This window comes from Cydia fagiglandana, chromosome 7 (genome assembly GCF_963556715.1).
Source record: "Cydia fagiglandana chromosome 7, ilCydFagi1.1, whole genome shotgun sequence".
NCBI classification, from domain to species: Eukaryota; Metazoa; Arthropoda; class Insecta; order Lepidoptera; family Tortricidae; genus Cydia; species Cydia fagiglandana.
The window spans coordinates 5,636,088-5,653,432 of NC_085938.1; the positions used below are offsets into that span (position 1 = coordinate 5,636,088).

Below are 17,345 nucleotides of genomic sequence, written 5' to 3' on the forward strand. Positions count from 1 at the left end.
GTCTTCTCCGAGACCACGGGGACAACGCCGTCCTCGAAACGTCGGAGGTAAATCTTAAAACTTAAATACGCGATTAAGTCCCGTTGTGCAGTTTGATAATGTTTAATAATCGTGAAAGTTTAAATCAATATTTGCTTTTCCTAAAAAACATCTGAAAAATCTAAAGACATATTTATAACAAGTAGGAATAAACAAATAACTATAGTTACGAATGATTTAACTTTACTTTTTACACCACTAGTTATGTACATGTTATGTAGGTACTTAAATAATTAGCATTAACAGTTAGTAGCGGATAAGACATTTTCGACATGCGAGTAGGTATATTTCTTTAATATTAAGGTATAAATATAAATAAAAGCCGTACATTTTACTAATTATGCACACATATAATTATTGTGCCGGTCACGCATCGCGCATTCAGTCTAAAATTAAAAGAGAAACTTTAAATTCAAACTGAATTCGCTCTATCCTACTTGAAATTCAGTTGGTTTAAACTTCCGCTGTATATAAAATAACTAGACCCCTTTGTCTAAGTGGCGAGAATAAATACAACTATAGGTCTAAAGTGTAGTAATAAACCGGTATTCAATGACAAATTTTAAGTGTTTTTAATTCAACCATTAAGCAGATGCCTATGTCACGAACATACTCGTATATCTATCTTTCGCAAATAAATGACTTATGACTTAGCTATACTAATCGAGGACGTACTTTGACACCTGACCGATACTAAATTGTCAACCACTCTCTTTAACATCAATCTAACTATCTATATTCTGGTATACTCGTAATACATATTTGTCTACAGATATCTTGTGGTGAATGCAGATTTAAAACATAGGTATTCCTATCGTAAGAAATTATATTCTGGGTTTTATTATAAAAATATACAAAGCACGGTTTTACATAAAACATCAAAAAATTATTTATTAATACGACCAGTCTGGTGACCCTGCCTATGAAGCCGATGGTCCCGGGTTCGAATCCTGGTAAGGGCATTTACTTATTTGTATGATGATACAGATATTTGTTCCTGAGTCATGGTTGTTTTCTATGTATTTAAGTATTTATATACTATATATATCGTTGTCTGAGTACCTACAACACACGCCTTCTTGAGCTTACCGTGGGGCTTAGTCAATTTGTGTAAAAATGTCCTATAATATTTATATTATATTAAAAACATCATATACATTAATTAACTGCACATTCTTAATATCATTCTCTCATCGATTTCGTTTAGCAACTAGTCTACAGATAAATTACGAAAGACTAAATCAATTAATTCGTGCGAGATCTACAAATAGATTTCAAGAAACTAAATCAGTTCGTTCCTTTGCAGTGCAAAAAGTCACTGAAACAAAGTGTCGGATTGAAAAAGTGCAATGTCAGTGAAGAATAACGTGATTCGTTCTAAAGTGCAGTGGGCCGGAGGGGGGGTGCAGCTGACGGTTCGACAGTGAGTGATCTGGGACCAGTGACGCCAGCAGAATGTCAGCAGGTACGTAGTGCAGGTACTTTTTGGTTATAGTATTTTTTTCAAATTCGATGGGTAGAGTGTCAGGTTCTCATCTCAAATAATGTATAACCTAAATAAGTTTTTGGCAAAAATTCAATTTATGGTACAAGCTTTTATCGCTGACTGTACTTTTCTTACGACAGACAACTAATAATCATCGAGACAATTCTAAAAACCCCTAACACAATTAGGTTGCCTTGTTTCATCACAGAGTTCCTATGGGCACCTCCGGTCTCCATCATCAGATCAGCTCGATGACATCATAATATTGCATTGTCACCCGACTTACGTATGTATGCAAAATTTTAGCTCAATCGGAAACCGGGAAGTGGATCAAATTTAACTTGCAAGATTTGACTACAGACAGACAGACAACGGTCAGGTGAAAGTAAATAAAAGCTTGTAAAATGCCAAATTTCGCAAAATTGTAGTGAAATGACACCAGATGTCAGCGTAACCCATCGAGTTTCAAAAGCACAATCAGATTTTTCAACAGCACGAGTCGAGCACCGAACTTAATCAAGTAGGGCGAGGGTTCCGGGGCGTAAAATGTCACAAATATCATAATTTTTTTACAGCCTATCCGTGTTAAAATTAATGTCAAAAATAAAACTCTAATAAAATGAAGGAAATTACTTTCTAAAGAAAAATTAAAAATGACATTCTAAGTAATAGAACACTGATCTAACGAAAAGTGTCTCAAATAAAACATTTCTCATTTTAAGTAAGCGTTAATAAATCTCTCATTTTCCAGGCATCAATAAGTCAAACCTTCGTTATATTTTTAAGAGCAAAGTCGTGTTCTTCCCCGCATCTCATTAAAGCAATGGTACGGCATACGGCCCTAAAATTTAATACCTTTGTTCACATTGCTATCCTTATTTTTTAAAGTACCTAATGACTTGGAAGATTAATTAGATGTGCTTGTGTGTTCCTGTCGAAGAAAAAAGGTTTAAACGTTTTTCTAGAAAATAGTAAGTTTATTCAATTAGATTTCCCACAAACATTATAAGAGGGAGAAATGGAAAATACTCCACCGACAAGAGGATACCTCTTAAATTGAAGAAGAAGAAGAAGATTCAATTAGTAAAACAATAATGAACCAATTAATTATGAATTGCCATGGCTAATGCAGTGGGTATGAAAAAGTATTCAATATGTAGTACCTATGTTGTAGTCGCGGGTTCAAATCCCGGCTCGTACCAATGTGTTTTTCGGAACTTATGTACGAAATATCATTTGATATTTACCACTAGCTTTTCGGTGAAGGAAAACATCGTGAGGAAACCTGCATACATCTGCGAATAAATTCAAAGGTGTATGTGAAGTCCCCAATCCGCATTGGGCTAGCGTGGGGACTATAGCCCAAGCCCTCTCGCGCATGAGAGGAGGCCTGTGCTCAGCAGTGGGACGTATATAGGCTGAAATGATGATGATGATGATGAGTATGTAGTATATACGTACTTGATTTATGTGACGAGACATATTAATAATTTGTTGTAATGAAAGGATAGTAATCCTATTAACCGGCCAGCCGAGCACCAGTGGACTTTCTCATTTTTCTTTAAACAACCTGTTGTAGCGTTCAAAGAGTCGTCCTTACCTTATATTAGGTATAACTTAGGTACACTTGTTGAACTTTTAAGTTTTATTTATACTCGTGCTGATGCTGAGGTTAGTTAAAACAGCTACATTCTCATTTGTATTTTCCTGTATTTCATTAACATTTTCGTCTAGATTTTTCTTCTTCTTTCTTCAATTGTATCTATGAATAGAATTGTGTCTCATTGTGGCTCGATTGACCAGTGCCAACTAAACTTTTCTAAAGATCTATATCATTTTAGAGTTTAATATTGGATCGAGTTCTAATTCCTGTTGAGTCTAACATGCCTAAGAGAGGTTGCTGGCCGCTAACACGACGCCATCGGATTAAGAGCTCGGCCCATCATCTGTCAAGCCTAAATCGTCTACATTAGGTCGCTGCCCGCATTGACATGTCCATCCCCGCCGGACTGGAAACCACACAAAAGGAACCATCAATTTCTTGCTTTAATAATCAATGGGATAATATGGAATGTTTCATAGATGACCAGTCGGATTTATAGTCTGTGACAGTATTTTATAAATGCCAAAGCTGATGATAGGTACTTGGAATGTTTGAGGGAAATCTATTCACATGTGGGCTATATGTACACTTAATTAAACTTATGTAAAGTAAATTAATCATTAAAGTGAGTAAGATAAATCTGGGGCATGATCTTAAACAAGAAGAATTTAGAATTTATTATATCATTATCATTTATTACGACAGAACGTAGCCACTGCCTCGTAAATCCAATATACCCAGTAACCCTTTTTCTTATCATAAAAAGCACATAATACATTATGCTGGCACGATATCCAGAGCCCAAGATTAATCAGAGCGGGTCCCACCGCCAAAAAACCGCCGGCAAAAAACGGAGGTTCGCCGAAGGGACAATTAAACTGCTCCACTGCATTGCAGCATCTCGTAGAGTTTATCGTTGAGATATTGTTGAGGATTTAATCATTTTAGGCTATAACCCTAACTCGTTCAGGCCTTGTGCTAAAAGCGACGGTACATACATTTTTGCAAATGGGGGACCATTGGAATCGTGAAATTGCCACTTTATGAAAAAGAATGTAAGCAAGCCACATCTCAATGAGTATCGAAGTCCCGTCTCTTAAAACGTAATGATTATATTCTCTTAGCATCGAATAAGCTTCTTGGTCTGCCTTTATCGACCAAGCAACTGTAACCGCAGTTTAAAATTGTAATGTGACACGTTAAGATAGATATGATTTTTATGTGACGAAATGGCAAAAATGCCTCAATTTTTTTCCCCGATAGTAAAATTGTATTAAAATCAGAGGTTATGTTTGTGATAAAGGCCCAATAGACACAAAAACATGTAGTGACGCATAAATTAAAAAAAATGCAATAAATATTGGCCTAATAGTGGGTAGTGACCCTACTAGCCGATGATCCAGGGTTCGAATCCCGGTAAGAGCATTTATTTGTGTGATGAACACAAGTAATTTTTCCTGAGTCATGGGTGTTTCCTATGTATATAAGTATGTATTTATCTATATAAGTCATGTATATAGTCGCCTAGCACCCATAGCACAAGCTTTACTTACGTATAGTTTGGGGTTAGGTTGATCTGTGTAAGATGTCCCCTAAAAAAATATTTATTCCTCAGGATCGGCAGTGGCCATGATTGGCGCAAACCTGCGTTTCGGGTCGGCCGGTGCGACCAACTCATCCATCCTCAACCACACGCGGCACTGCCCGCCGGGCGGCGCCGCCAGCGCGGCGGCCTTACTGGCGCTGTCGGGGCTGGGAATGTCTGCTAATCTAGCGCTGATGACCGTCATATTGAGCAAGAAGCAGTTGAGGAGGTCAGTACGTAGTAAATTATAGACCGACCGCTTAAATGAGGCCTCGCCGTACTGGGGTGCGGGCGCCGTACGCCTGCCGCCCACCTTCCCCGCCACCCTAGTCGTCCTACCCTGTCGCCCCCGTACCGCGCAGGCGAGGACTCATTTAAGCGGTCGGTCTATAGTAACACGTTACCAAGCATAACCAACAAACCTTAAATGAATTAACAATTAGTAATCTCTACTTCCTCGTCCATCTTCAACCACACTCGGCACCTGCCCAGTGGGTGGCCTAACTAGCGTGGCGGCGCTGTTTACTCTATACGAACTGGGGATATGGGGATGTCAGCAAATCTAGCGTTTGATTACGGTTATATTGAGCAAGAAGCAGTTACGATACATTACACCTTTGGTATCATTAGTCACACACACTTCAGATCTGTTTAAACCACTACCAACTCATCTTCCTTCAGCCACACGTGAATCGTTCTGGTTCTGGAATCGTTATCTATTTATGCTACATATTTTTGAACTTATGCTTATATATTTTTGAGCATAACTAGTGTTAAAGTTGTAAGGTTAACTACAAAATAAAAATACGAAATTTATATGACAGCTAATAACAGTTAATCAACTCTGCTGTAGCCATTCAACTTAAGCTTTTATACCTACATAACACAATCACCTTGGTATATAACTACAATATAAAGCTGGGTATAAAGAAGAGCCTAATAAATGAAATAAACAACGAACATGTAATCAATGTAATCAGTTTTACTAATCAATCAGCTTTATCTCGAGGGATGAGGGAATCTTGTATGATTTCACAACTTACCTATAAATAGGTAGGCGTCAAGCCGCCTTCACACTAAATGGGCACATCACATGCGAAGCTGCGAACCGTGAGTGTGAAAGCGCCATTTCTCGCCTAATCCTCTATTTTATCGGTCCTTCTCTATTTTGTCATTTGACGACAAAAGAAGGCGCTTTGCTATTACGTAACAAATTGTAATACCTACGCGGTCTCACTCATAACATGTCATAACATTTTTGCGCGGTTCGCTCCATAAATGTAAACGAGCCTTTAGTCCTTTACATAGTTTCGTAGATAAAGTTATCGCTCAGATTATCCCACTGAATATTGAAAACGGCAAGTTATAATAGGCTTATATAGGATCGGCGATAGATTTGAATTCTAAGTAGTATTAGGTTTGGGCTTATTATACACAAGGTGAACTTGAGATTACCTATTAAATATTTCTTGAAATTTATTGCTAAAGTTACCCTAATTTGCTATATTCTTCTCATTTTTCTGTTGTGTCGAGGGTCTTCAAACATTATATACTTAGGTTAGTCTCTAGATTAACAAAACTCTTGACAGGCACACAAAATTCATTATTATTTAGACTCTTTTCCAATCATTTCTTGGTCTTGTTTAAACATCGGCTTTAAAGATACCGTCATCACCAGCCGGCTAGTTAAGGATGACTCACACTAGACTGGGCCGGGATCGGACCGGAGCTTCCGGCGCTTCGTATTATATGGAAGGCACCATTCGATCACAGCCCGGCCTAGCGTGAGACATCCTTTATACGTTTAACTGCATCATCCTAAAAATAAATTAAATGAATTAAAAAAACGTAATTTTAAATATACCTATGCTAAAGAAAAACAATATCAACGCGTTATTTTGAGCATACTGTTCATATGAGTAAGCTTTTGAAAAAGCTTCGCAACTAATCGCGAGGCGGCGGCCGCAATTTGCTCTCTGCCATATTTAACTAAGCCAGAGACGCATTGAGACCACCAACGCTAAAAAGTCATCATGGTTGAGGATTTATCGCTTTATCATCAACACTAGGCTATTTGATAGTTTATACCTATAATAAAATTATTTGTATTAAATAGTAGTAGTAGTAACCATTTTATTGCACACAACACAGGTTTAGGTACAAAATATTTACAGAAATAAAGGTACAAAGGCGAACTTATCCCTGTAAGGGATCTCTTCCAGCTAACCTTCGAGGAGATGAGGGGAGAATTCAAATTAGATAGACAAACTTACGGAATGCACAGTAACATTTTAAAAGTAAACTAACCAAAATGTCCAAAAGTAAATAAAATACATAAAACCTATCTACTACCTGACATACATATATCTATATATAGGCTGGATTTATTCATGAATAGTACCTGGTAACTAAAAAACAATCGACCCCCAAAATTCATAAGAAGGTAAATGTAAATACAAACTTACTAGGTAGATATTAAACTCGTACAACGTAGACTTGAATTTCAATTTTTATTTAATCTGAAATACTGACATTTAATCCGGGGATTCGGTGCCACTACAACTTAATGAAACGCACCTTGGAAACAAAATGAACACTTCCAAAACCAAGAGAAATATAATATTAAGTCACATCGCATTTAATAACTCCGTTTCAATGGAAGTTCTTCAGAGGCTTTCAATGAAGCGAATAAGGCTTTAAGGATTCATACGCCGCTTCCAAAGGGAATATATTATTTATTTTAAATCCTTTTAATCTTGCATTTTTCAGAATATTCAAAGTAGCATAAGAGATTTGATCAAAATTGGGACCTATAGCGGTCTGCCATTAATATACTTATGCTGTTTGGGTAAACAGTATAAGTATATTATTGGCAGCGCGTGAGCCTAAAGAAAACATAATATTTCTTACTGTAACGAATACAAATCTTTCAAACGAGTCACTAAATGCCCTAACCTTTCTTTCAAGGATTTAGGCCGAGAGTGAATAAAAGATAGAAACAAATGACATAATATATTTCACTTTAGGTTACCTAAATTTATTTTACCCTTAGGTATGTTGTGTGTAATTGTGAACAAATGAATATGAATAATAATATATTGTGAGGAAACCTCCATACATCCGCAAAGAAATTCAAAGGTGTAAGTATGTGAAGTCCCCATATAACCGCGAAAATCGAAGTTCGCAAATTGCGGGGATTTTTCTCTGTCACTCTAATTACGCCTTCATTGGAGTAAAAGAGAAAGATCCCCGCAATTTGCGAATTTCGGTTTTCGCGGTAGCCGCTCTGCGTGGGAACTATAGCCCACACCCTCTCGTGCTTGAGAGGAGGCCTGGGCCCAGCAAGGGGACGCATAAAGACTAAATTATTTATTTATTATATTAAATAATTTATGCTTATTTTTTAACATATATAGCCAGATAATATTATTTATAGGTACAAGATAAAAAAAAAAACAAGAGTACCGACCTAACATTCTGCCGTATTCGAACTTCAAGATATTCACAAGAGACGACATGTATACTGGATCCATTCTAGATACGTTATAGTTTAGATATCAACTAGTTATCTTTTGCAGCGCAATTCGGGCAAACAATGTCAGTTTTCTGTTAGATAGCGTAAGATATCTATTAGATGTGAATTGGATCTCTAAGTCACATCCTGAGGAAATCGTTCAAGAGTATCTCCAGAATCGCGCAAATGTCAAATTTGACAGGTTAGATCTTAAGCATATTGTTATCGTATCTTGGTGATGTCTAAAAAATATCTAATAGATGTCTATTTCAAAATCCGAATCGGGCCCATTGTTTTTACCTTGTCCACATACTCTAACTGAATTCCTACTGGAATTGTTTGAAAAGTAATATGTAATGTAATGATTACCTACTGAACACAAACACCTACTGAAATGTATGTACCTACAATCACTTTGCCATGTATACGATAAAACCTGTATTCGGTTTCTGTAGAACTGAATGCACGTAGCCCACGTAGTACCTCTTTGTGCTGTCAGAGCTTTGTTGTCAAGGACTTCCGTGTACGGTGCATTGAATTAGGATTAAAGAGCTGGAGTAGGGAGTTGATTAAATGGAGGTAGGGGAACAGTTCCACGGTTCTGACTTCTTGTTCCATAGTAAAGTATGTTACGTCAACCTTTTATAATAGATGTGATATTTCGAATGAAGTTGAATGATTTTCCGAGAGTTAAGAGCCCTTCAACGTGCACACTAGCGCCACAGCTAAATAATCGTGATTATTTAAAATTAACGAATAATGTTTAAAAAAGGGGGCCGCTACGTACTGTATTGTGTATTTACGTACCTTTTGAATACATCAAACTAGTTTTTATGTTGCTGGTTTCGTTGATCTAGGAACTTAAAACAAAAATGGCCGTTTTAACTTAGGACGCATAGATTGACAAATCCAGCAACATAAAAGCTAGTTTTATGTATTCAAAAGGTACACAATACAGTACGTAGCGGCCCCCTTTTTTCAATATCTTTCGTTAAATATAAATAATCACGATTATTTAGCTGTGGCGCTAGTGTGCACGTTGAAGGGCTCTTAAAGTTGTTATGAATCAATTGGTTGAATTTTAGAAATTTGTACATCCAACTCCAAAACCTATAACCAAACTCTTTCCAAAATGATCATGACATTCATGACAGCACTAAGACTGGGACCAGGCCAGATGAAATAAATCAAGCCTTAATAAAGTGATTGAGTAGCAATGTCAATTGCCTATAATTTACGAGCATTGTAATATCAATATATCTGTACGTCGATGTAAGTATTCCGGCATCGTAAAGCTCCGTAATGTCGGATGTCGTAACAACACTATAACTATTCATGACACGGAATAGTGGCAGGAAATCAATATTAGGTAGGTATAATCAAAGACATATGTAACTTCGTATGAGATGAATAAAGTCTAAGGAAAAAACGTGCATCGGAAATCAAGAAAAAGTCATTCTCGGATAGATGGCGCACACACCTTTAGCCTATGCTCGGCTAGATGGCGTAACAACACCGTTTCAAATTTAACAATTTTAACACATAGATATGAGTGAATGAACATGGATCAAAATGAAATAAAAATAATAAAACCATTTATCCACATATATACATCTTTTTTTTAATTTTATACGTTTTCATTTTGAGTTTTAGTCGTGTGTCGATAGATGGCAGTAAATTTACTGTGACTACAAAATTCACAATGACAGAACCCCTCTATACTATCTATTCTTTTTGGTATAATATAATAAACTTCACGTGAATTTTAAGGTTGAAAGTGAATTATTTTATTCAGAATCAACCAGTCACTATGAAATTAATAACATGAAATGCATTTATTCATACGGTTGTTTTCGAATTAACCTATTCAAGTTTCAAACTTCATCACACAGGCGCGTTTTCCGGGTGGGGCGTGAGCGGGGCGCGCCGCTTTTACACAATGTATAAAACGCTCATGCCCCGCTCACGCCCTGTCCGGAAAAGGCGCCTGTGTGACGGAACCTTTAGCATATCCTGTCAAAAGTCGCGCATCAAACACTACTTCAGTATCTTCACACAAGTAATTAACTAATTACCCATTTCGTTCTCACGAATTAAAAATCATCGGGTTGAAAGTACTTTTCACTTCTGCCACCAAAAATAAACAAATAACCCTAACGTTTACTTTTCTGTTACTAGCATTTTGCAAAACTTTAATCCTCCGGCTTTAAAGACAAACTAAAGCTAATTTAATTTTAAACCATTCAGAAGATGTTAATTACATAGAGATAAACATGACATATAATAAAGATTGTCATTGGATATTTTTCAAACGCAACATAGCAATTAAAACCGAATGCGCTTGAAACAAGATTGTTTTTGATATTAACACATATGCAAATTGAATCTGCCTTGAAACAACATAAATCTATTCGTACAGCCCCAAGATCGGAAAACGCGATTGGTCACGATTCTATTCAGGAACACTGAATTCAACTGTTTGAATTACTCCTAAGTCTCTTATTGAAGTCCAGTTAATATAATGATGTTGAACGATATGCGCCTCTATTCTGCATGATTGCCTTCACGATATTCAAAGAGACGACACGTACTTGATTCATTCTAGATACGTTATAGTTTAGATATCAACTAGTTTTCTTTTGCAAGCAATTCGGGCAACCAATGTCATTCAACATATCGTTATCGTATCTTGGTGATGTCTAAAAGATATCTAATAGATGTCTATTTCAAAATCCGAATCGGGCCCTTAATCTTGTCCCAATTAAGTATGTTGGTAAAATCGTAGCCTAAAATTATCAGCAATAGCTACTAAACATGGGCCTCTTCTAAATAAAACTGTAATAAAGCCAACAGAATGTGCGCCATCATATAAAATAATATAACCCTATAAACATTTTATTATGCCTAAGACTTGGCCGACTGTCCGTTTTCAACTGGACCCAGGTAATTTCAGTACGATTGGTTAACAAACTTGCAAACTTTTTTTAGTTTCATGCCAACTCTGTGCTATTAAGGCAGACCACGGAATAAAAGTTTATGAACTGAGAGATAACATTTATCTTTCATTTTAATGGTCGAACGCGAACGGCAGCGGCGAAAGATCTACAGACCTAATAAACTATCCCTTTGATTTTAGTCTTAGTGCCACGAAAGAGTAAAAAGTAGCTTTATAACTATTATAAGGCTGAGTGACTATCCTTATGACAACACAGAAACAAAAATAAAGTTAAGATAAGCATGAAAAGAAACATCGTTAATTATTTAAAATTTATGATAAAACGCGGTTTTTTTCCTTTGGGTAATAATTTGCTATACAGTGTGGAAATATAAGTCGGGCTCTGGAGGGAAACTACCTTAAATCCTTAAGCTGGCTCATTTTACTTAAAGGAGACATTCCTTTATTTTTAAAAAGAAACATATCTGCAGTCAAAGATTTTCTAAAACTCGCTTGCCTCGCCCGGGACTCGAACCGACTAAAAATTCCAAAAAATTAACACTCGCAATTTTACTATATATACTAGTCGATACAGTTAATGTTAATGATAACATTACTCCAAGAAACATTATGTCTTACACTCGTCTGTCGTATAAAATATCCATAAAATCGAATGTTGAGTACTCAAGATTTTTTTAGACAAGACAAATTGAAGAAAAAAGAACGAGTAGGACTCGCACACGAAGGGTCCCGTACCATAAAGCAAAAAAAACGGAAAAAAATGCAAAAAGAAAACGGTCACCCATCCAAGTACTGACCACGCCCGACGTTGCTTAACTTTGGTCAAAAATCACGTTTGCTGTATGGGAGCCCCACTTAAATCTTTATTTTATACTGTTTTTAGTATTTGTTGTTATAGCGGCAACAGAAATACATCATCTGTGAAAATTTCAACTGTCTAGCTATCACGGTTCTTGAGATACAGCCTGGTGACAGACAGACGGACGGACGGACGGACGGACAGCCAAGTCTTAGTAATAGGGTCCCGTTTTACCCTTTGGGTACGGAACCCTAAAAATCTTTAAATGCCGTTTTGTTTCTTTTTATAACTAAAGGAATGTCTCCTTTAAGTAAAATGAGCCAGCTTAAGGATTTAAGGTAGTTTCCCTCCAGGGCCCGACTTATCTTTCCACACTGTATACCTTTAAATAAAATGGTAATTTAGTCTATGCAATATGCACACGATGGAGAAAAAAGATAATTACACTTAACATTCGTAACGCGTAGCAATACTAACTAACCCGTACATTAGAGGAATATTTTAGTACTCTCGTAGAATACTGATTAGACTAACTAACCTTACCTAACCCTTAACTATTAACTGACCTCAGGGTCAGGTTTATTATTCGGCATACACTGTTTTGAGCAAATATGATACAATATAACAAGATAACAAGGGGTTATCAGCATTTGAATGGATAATTTAAATGGGCAATATACACTCTAACATATTCTATACTAGCCACCCGCCCCGGCTTCGCACGTGTTAATCAATTATACACCTTAACCTTCCTCAACAATCTCTCTATTGATAGGTGAAAGAAAATCGCATGAAAATCCGTTCAGTAGTTATTGAGTTTATCGCGAACAAACATACAAAAACACAAACAGACAGACGGGACGGGGGACTTTGTTTTATAAGGTGTAGTGATAATATGTTACTTAGTCAAAAATATATCTGTGTCCTTGCTGTGCACATTTTAAAAACTTTTCCTCCTACTCGCTTACAATGAAACAATTGAGCCGTAGACACACAAACTATAGGTAAGTACCAAATTGAAGTGAACGCCCTGGCCTATTTTCTGGCGAAGACAGTGAAATCGAAGATTGACAACACAAAAGGTATCAGTTTGGGAGCTCGTTATTTTCGTCTTTTATCTCCAAAGGGCTACACGACAACAGAATTGGAACAGATTTTCAGTTTGCTCTTTTCAATCTAATTCCTTATTATTACTCGAATAAGATTAGATACCGCATATTAAAATATTAAGTCGGAAATATTGCTTTATAATAATGTTCCTTTTCATAACACAGAGCTTGCAACTTGCGCGAAAAATGTTTGACCCGTTTTATTAATGTAAATAAGTATGTATTAAATCTGTGTGAGGCTCACGGAATTTATTAGATATGTACATCATTGTCCAATGCCGTGGGGCTATTTGGAACTAACAAGAACCATCGGTTTTCCTCAATAAACATAACTCAGAGGACAATAAGCTTCGCATGCTTAAACATCATTATCATTAAGATTGAACGAGAAACTATTATCGTGCCCAAAGATCTTACAAAAAACCCATTAAATGGTTATCTGAAACGCATTAGGGAACTTGTGGCGGGATAATCGTTAGGAAGAAAAAAGAATATAGGTAACTAATCCTACTTTCATTCTAATACTTACAGCCATATTCGAACTTTAGAATAGATATGGAAACGATATAGATCGGATATGTCAGTGTCAAACAAGTGTCAAAAGTGACGTTTTAGTTTACAGAAACTTCACTTTTGACACTTGTTTGACACTGACATATCCGATCCATATCGTTTCCATGTCTATTATTTGACGTATCTTAAATTTCAGAAATGGCTGTTAGTACTCGGTTTCCTGAAAAATTCGTGAAACCTTGGTATTATAGTCGCACCAAACAAAGTCTACAGCGGATTTGATAGGCCACGCAGTGTAAGTGTTATGTATACGTCATAATTTCATAGAAGTTTGACGTTTAAAATGACACTTGCACTGTGTGGGCTATCAAAAACGCTGCCGTCTTTTTACGGTCTGACTGTAAAGAATTTTCTACCATTAGAAAACTACAAGATCCTAACTTACAAGAACTTAAAAAGGCCACGGCCGCCTGTAAAATAATTTGACAAAACTAATAAAACGCTCAATCGGGACCATCGTGTCAAGGTAACTTAATATTTAGCACCGCAAGTGAAGCATCATAATAGCAAAAAACATTTCTCCCGGCACTTTCCTCGTCAATCACGAGGGACGATGATTAATGGATCGAGCGATAAAGTATTTCTTCTTTTAACCACTTTCGTGACGCAGTGATAGCAGGGATGACGGTAATTGGAGAGCCGTGGGCGGATCACAGGTTGATGTCATCGCTATTTTTCGTTGAGCTTGTCAAAGTTCCTCGAAAGCTGCAAGCCTATTATGGATCGCTTTATCCACATCTATCCACGTGATAAAACAACTGTCACTTTTTAACTCTGCGGGATAAAAGGAGACGGACACCGTTTTATCACGCTGTTACGTAGACAAATACGACCATCATATCCGTACTGATGTTATTATTTATTCAGAACGATTTTTATCAATGAATATTCCTTCACACGCTTTATAAAAGAAAGAAGACATACCTAATGAAATACTGGCTATTTTTCCGTACTAAATTGTTATCGGGAAGTGGTAATATTACAACAAGCAATACACATGAAAGTATGATCAATGTGAGTAAATGGCGTTTTTTATATCACATATCACATCATTATTTAATTTTTCCAGGCATGTGGAGTCAGGTTACAATTTACTTATCGTCATGTTTATTCAGTATCACACAGAAAAGAAGTAGGCTTTTATTAATATATTTTCACTTGCATGATAAGTATAACTCGAGCAGTACTGACACGAAAGTATCATTCTATGGAACTTGCTAACTATGTAAATAAAACTTTACTGCTGCTGTACCTACACTAAACCCTCCAAATGTGTCAAATGCGATTTCTCGAGTTAAAGTCCGGAAATATGTTTGCGAAACTAATTTTTAAATCATTTCTAATAGCTCTAATAAAGCTAAAAACTACCAAACTCTAAAGTGCTTTCAAGATACCACAGATTTTTATTGTTCAGTTGTTCACTAAACTATAGCTTCAACGTTAAGGTACTCGTAATAGTTATTTACGATACAAGTGCGAAAAAGAGGAAATTCGAAACGAGTGGCGATACATTAAAACACGACCGAAGGGAGTGTTTTAAATCGACACGAGTTGCGAATTACCTATTCGCACGTGTATCGTACAACGTTTTACAGTACATATAAACTTTTGACATCGCACGAAAAGTGCTATTTTACGCACTAGTGCGGGAAAATAGGACCATATGTACTGTAATAGTACATTTCGATGCTAGTGCGGAAGGTATGTCATTACATCACGAGTACAGAGATATCTTGCCACGAGCCGCAGGCGAGTGGCAAGACTCGGGACGAGTGAAGAATGACATTTCCGCACGTGTATCGAACGACGTTTTTTAATACAGTTGCGAAAAAATAAGAAAAACATTGTTAATCGTACACTAAACAAAAGTGGTAACAGTGACAGCTCGGTTAGACGTCGTCTTTAAGTATATTATATCTATGGGCGTTTGGCAGCTATTCCGTTCCATTCAGTCAACTTATTAAGAACGGAATTTTCAATATTGAATATTAAAAAATAAACGTGTTATAATGATGAAGAGGTAAGTAATTAAATATGAAATATGTAATATTTTTCGTATTCTTACATTAACGGTAGGTTTTTATGCTGATTACGACGTTTAAAGGAAACTAATATTAACACTCATCAATAAGTAGTCGTGAATTGGAACAAGTATAAATTTAAAAAAATTGGAAAACTAAAATGCACTAGTTCGAGATAACCAACTTTCCGCACGCTAAACAGCTACGTAAAGTAGCACTTTTTGAGCAACTGTATTAAAAAATACATTTCATAACCCTTGCGTAAAACTTTCTGTGTTGTGCATTCAGGCTTTTATAATTCCCTTGTAAGTATAAAATACCTTCACATCTGTTCTCATTTCCCGTCCACTTAAATTCGCCTTAAACCTTTCTATTGTTGTCGAAAAATGGGGCTCATAACTCATACCAACCTCCACGATGTAAATACAGTCGCCATCAGATATAGCGGAGCAGCCAAAGTGCTCAGAATCATCTAAGCACGCCTCTATTGTCAAGACGTTAGAGTGCGTGTTCAGATATTTTTGAGCACCTCGACCGCTCCGATATATCTGACGGCGTTCATTCATTTTTGCTTCGACTGACGTATTTAACAGACCACTGAAGGTTAATTGTTCAGCACTTAAACTAACCAAGTTCTCAACTGCTCTATTATTCCACGTATTGAGGAATTACAACTTCGGATCTATTTTATTGCTTGGATATATTATAAACCTTATTGTGTTAATAGTAAGGCAGCTTTTCCTTGATTAAATAGAGAAGTAAAGTAGGTATCTGCTGGGATGCTATTAAGTACATGACGATAGGGTTCGATAGGGCTATTAATATCTAATTCAGAACTAGTGAAGTATTTCAACTATTGAACAACAGTTATTAATAGCTTCACAAATGCCTTAAAATGGAATTATTAAGCTGAAGTATTAAGTATATTCTTGAGATAGTTGCATTATAAAATGGACTGTACTTGAAAGTTTAGGCACAAATGGATGTTTTTTTTCTTGTATTAATTTTATACTTATCTCTGTAAGTACTTGTTTTTCGAAACTATGTTAATATTGTCGCAACTACTAAATCCGCTTCGACTTTTCACTTTAAGAATGGAATGGTGGTGGATGGAAGCTCCGGCCCGGCCTCGGCCCGGTCAAGCGTGATCCTGATCATCCTTTAGTGAGGATCTGTAGGTATATTATAAAGTAAGCCGAGCATACACATACGAGCATACGCATACACATACAAGCATACGCATACACATACGAGCATACGAGTGTACGGACACTGGATTTTAGCGGGCTAAAAATTAACGGAATAATCCAACACTGAATGAGCTCACAAAATAACTAATAGATGAGGTGTTCATATGTAACCTGCGTGCGATGTCGGACTCATACTGTTTAAAGTATGGCTCGCGGTTTAAGTTATACATTCTAAGTTCTAGTATAAGGAGTTGAACTAGAGTAACTTCATTAACTGACCGCAATGTTAAACTTTCTTAACACATGCATGCGGCGATGTCCTCTCATTTGCGTACGTGAACTTCCGGTGAACTTCTTAAAGTCACCAAGTGCATGTAGAAGTGCTTTTATATAGCTCTTCGTAAGGTTAGTTCACTCCACTGTAGCCTTTGACAATGTCTGTAGCTCCTGATAGGTTTAGTCTACTTCTA

At 36.6% G+C, this 17,345-nt stretch overlaps 1 protein-coding gene across 3 annotated transcripts in view; it reads left to right on the top strand.

Annotated features, from left to right (window-relative positions):
• Nucleotides 1-1,314: 1,314 nt before the first annotated feature.
• LOC134665768 (uncharacterized) overlaps nt 1,315-17,345 on the top strand; it is a 33,638-nt gene continuing 17,607 nt past the window's right edge. For all 3 annotated transcript variants that reach the window (XM_063522744.1, XM_063522745.1, XM_063522746.1), the window contains exons 1-2: nt 1,315-1,504; nt 4,744-4,942. In XM_063522744.1, the coding sequence (XP_063378814.1) occupies nt 1,495-1,504; nt 4,744-4,942 (209 nt within the window). In that variant the 5' untranslated portion in view covers nt 1,315-1,494. The remainder of the gene's footprint in view (nt 1,505-4,743; nt 4,943-17,345) is intronic.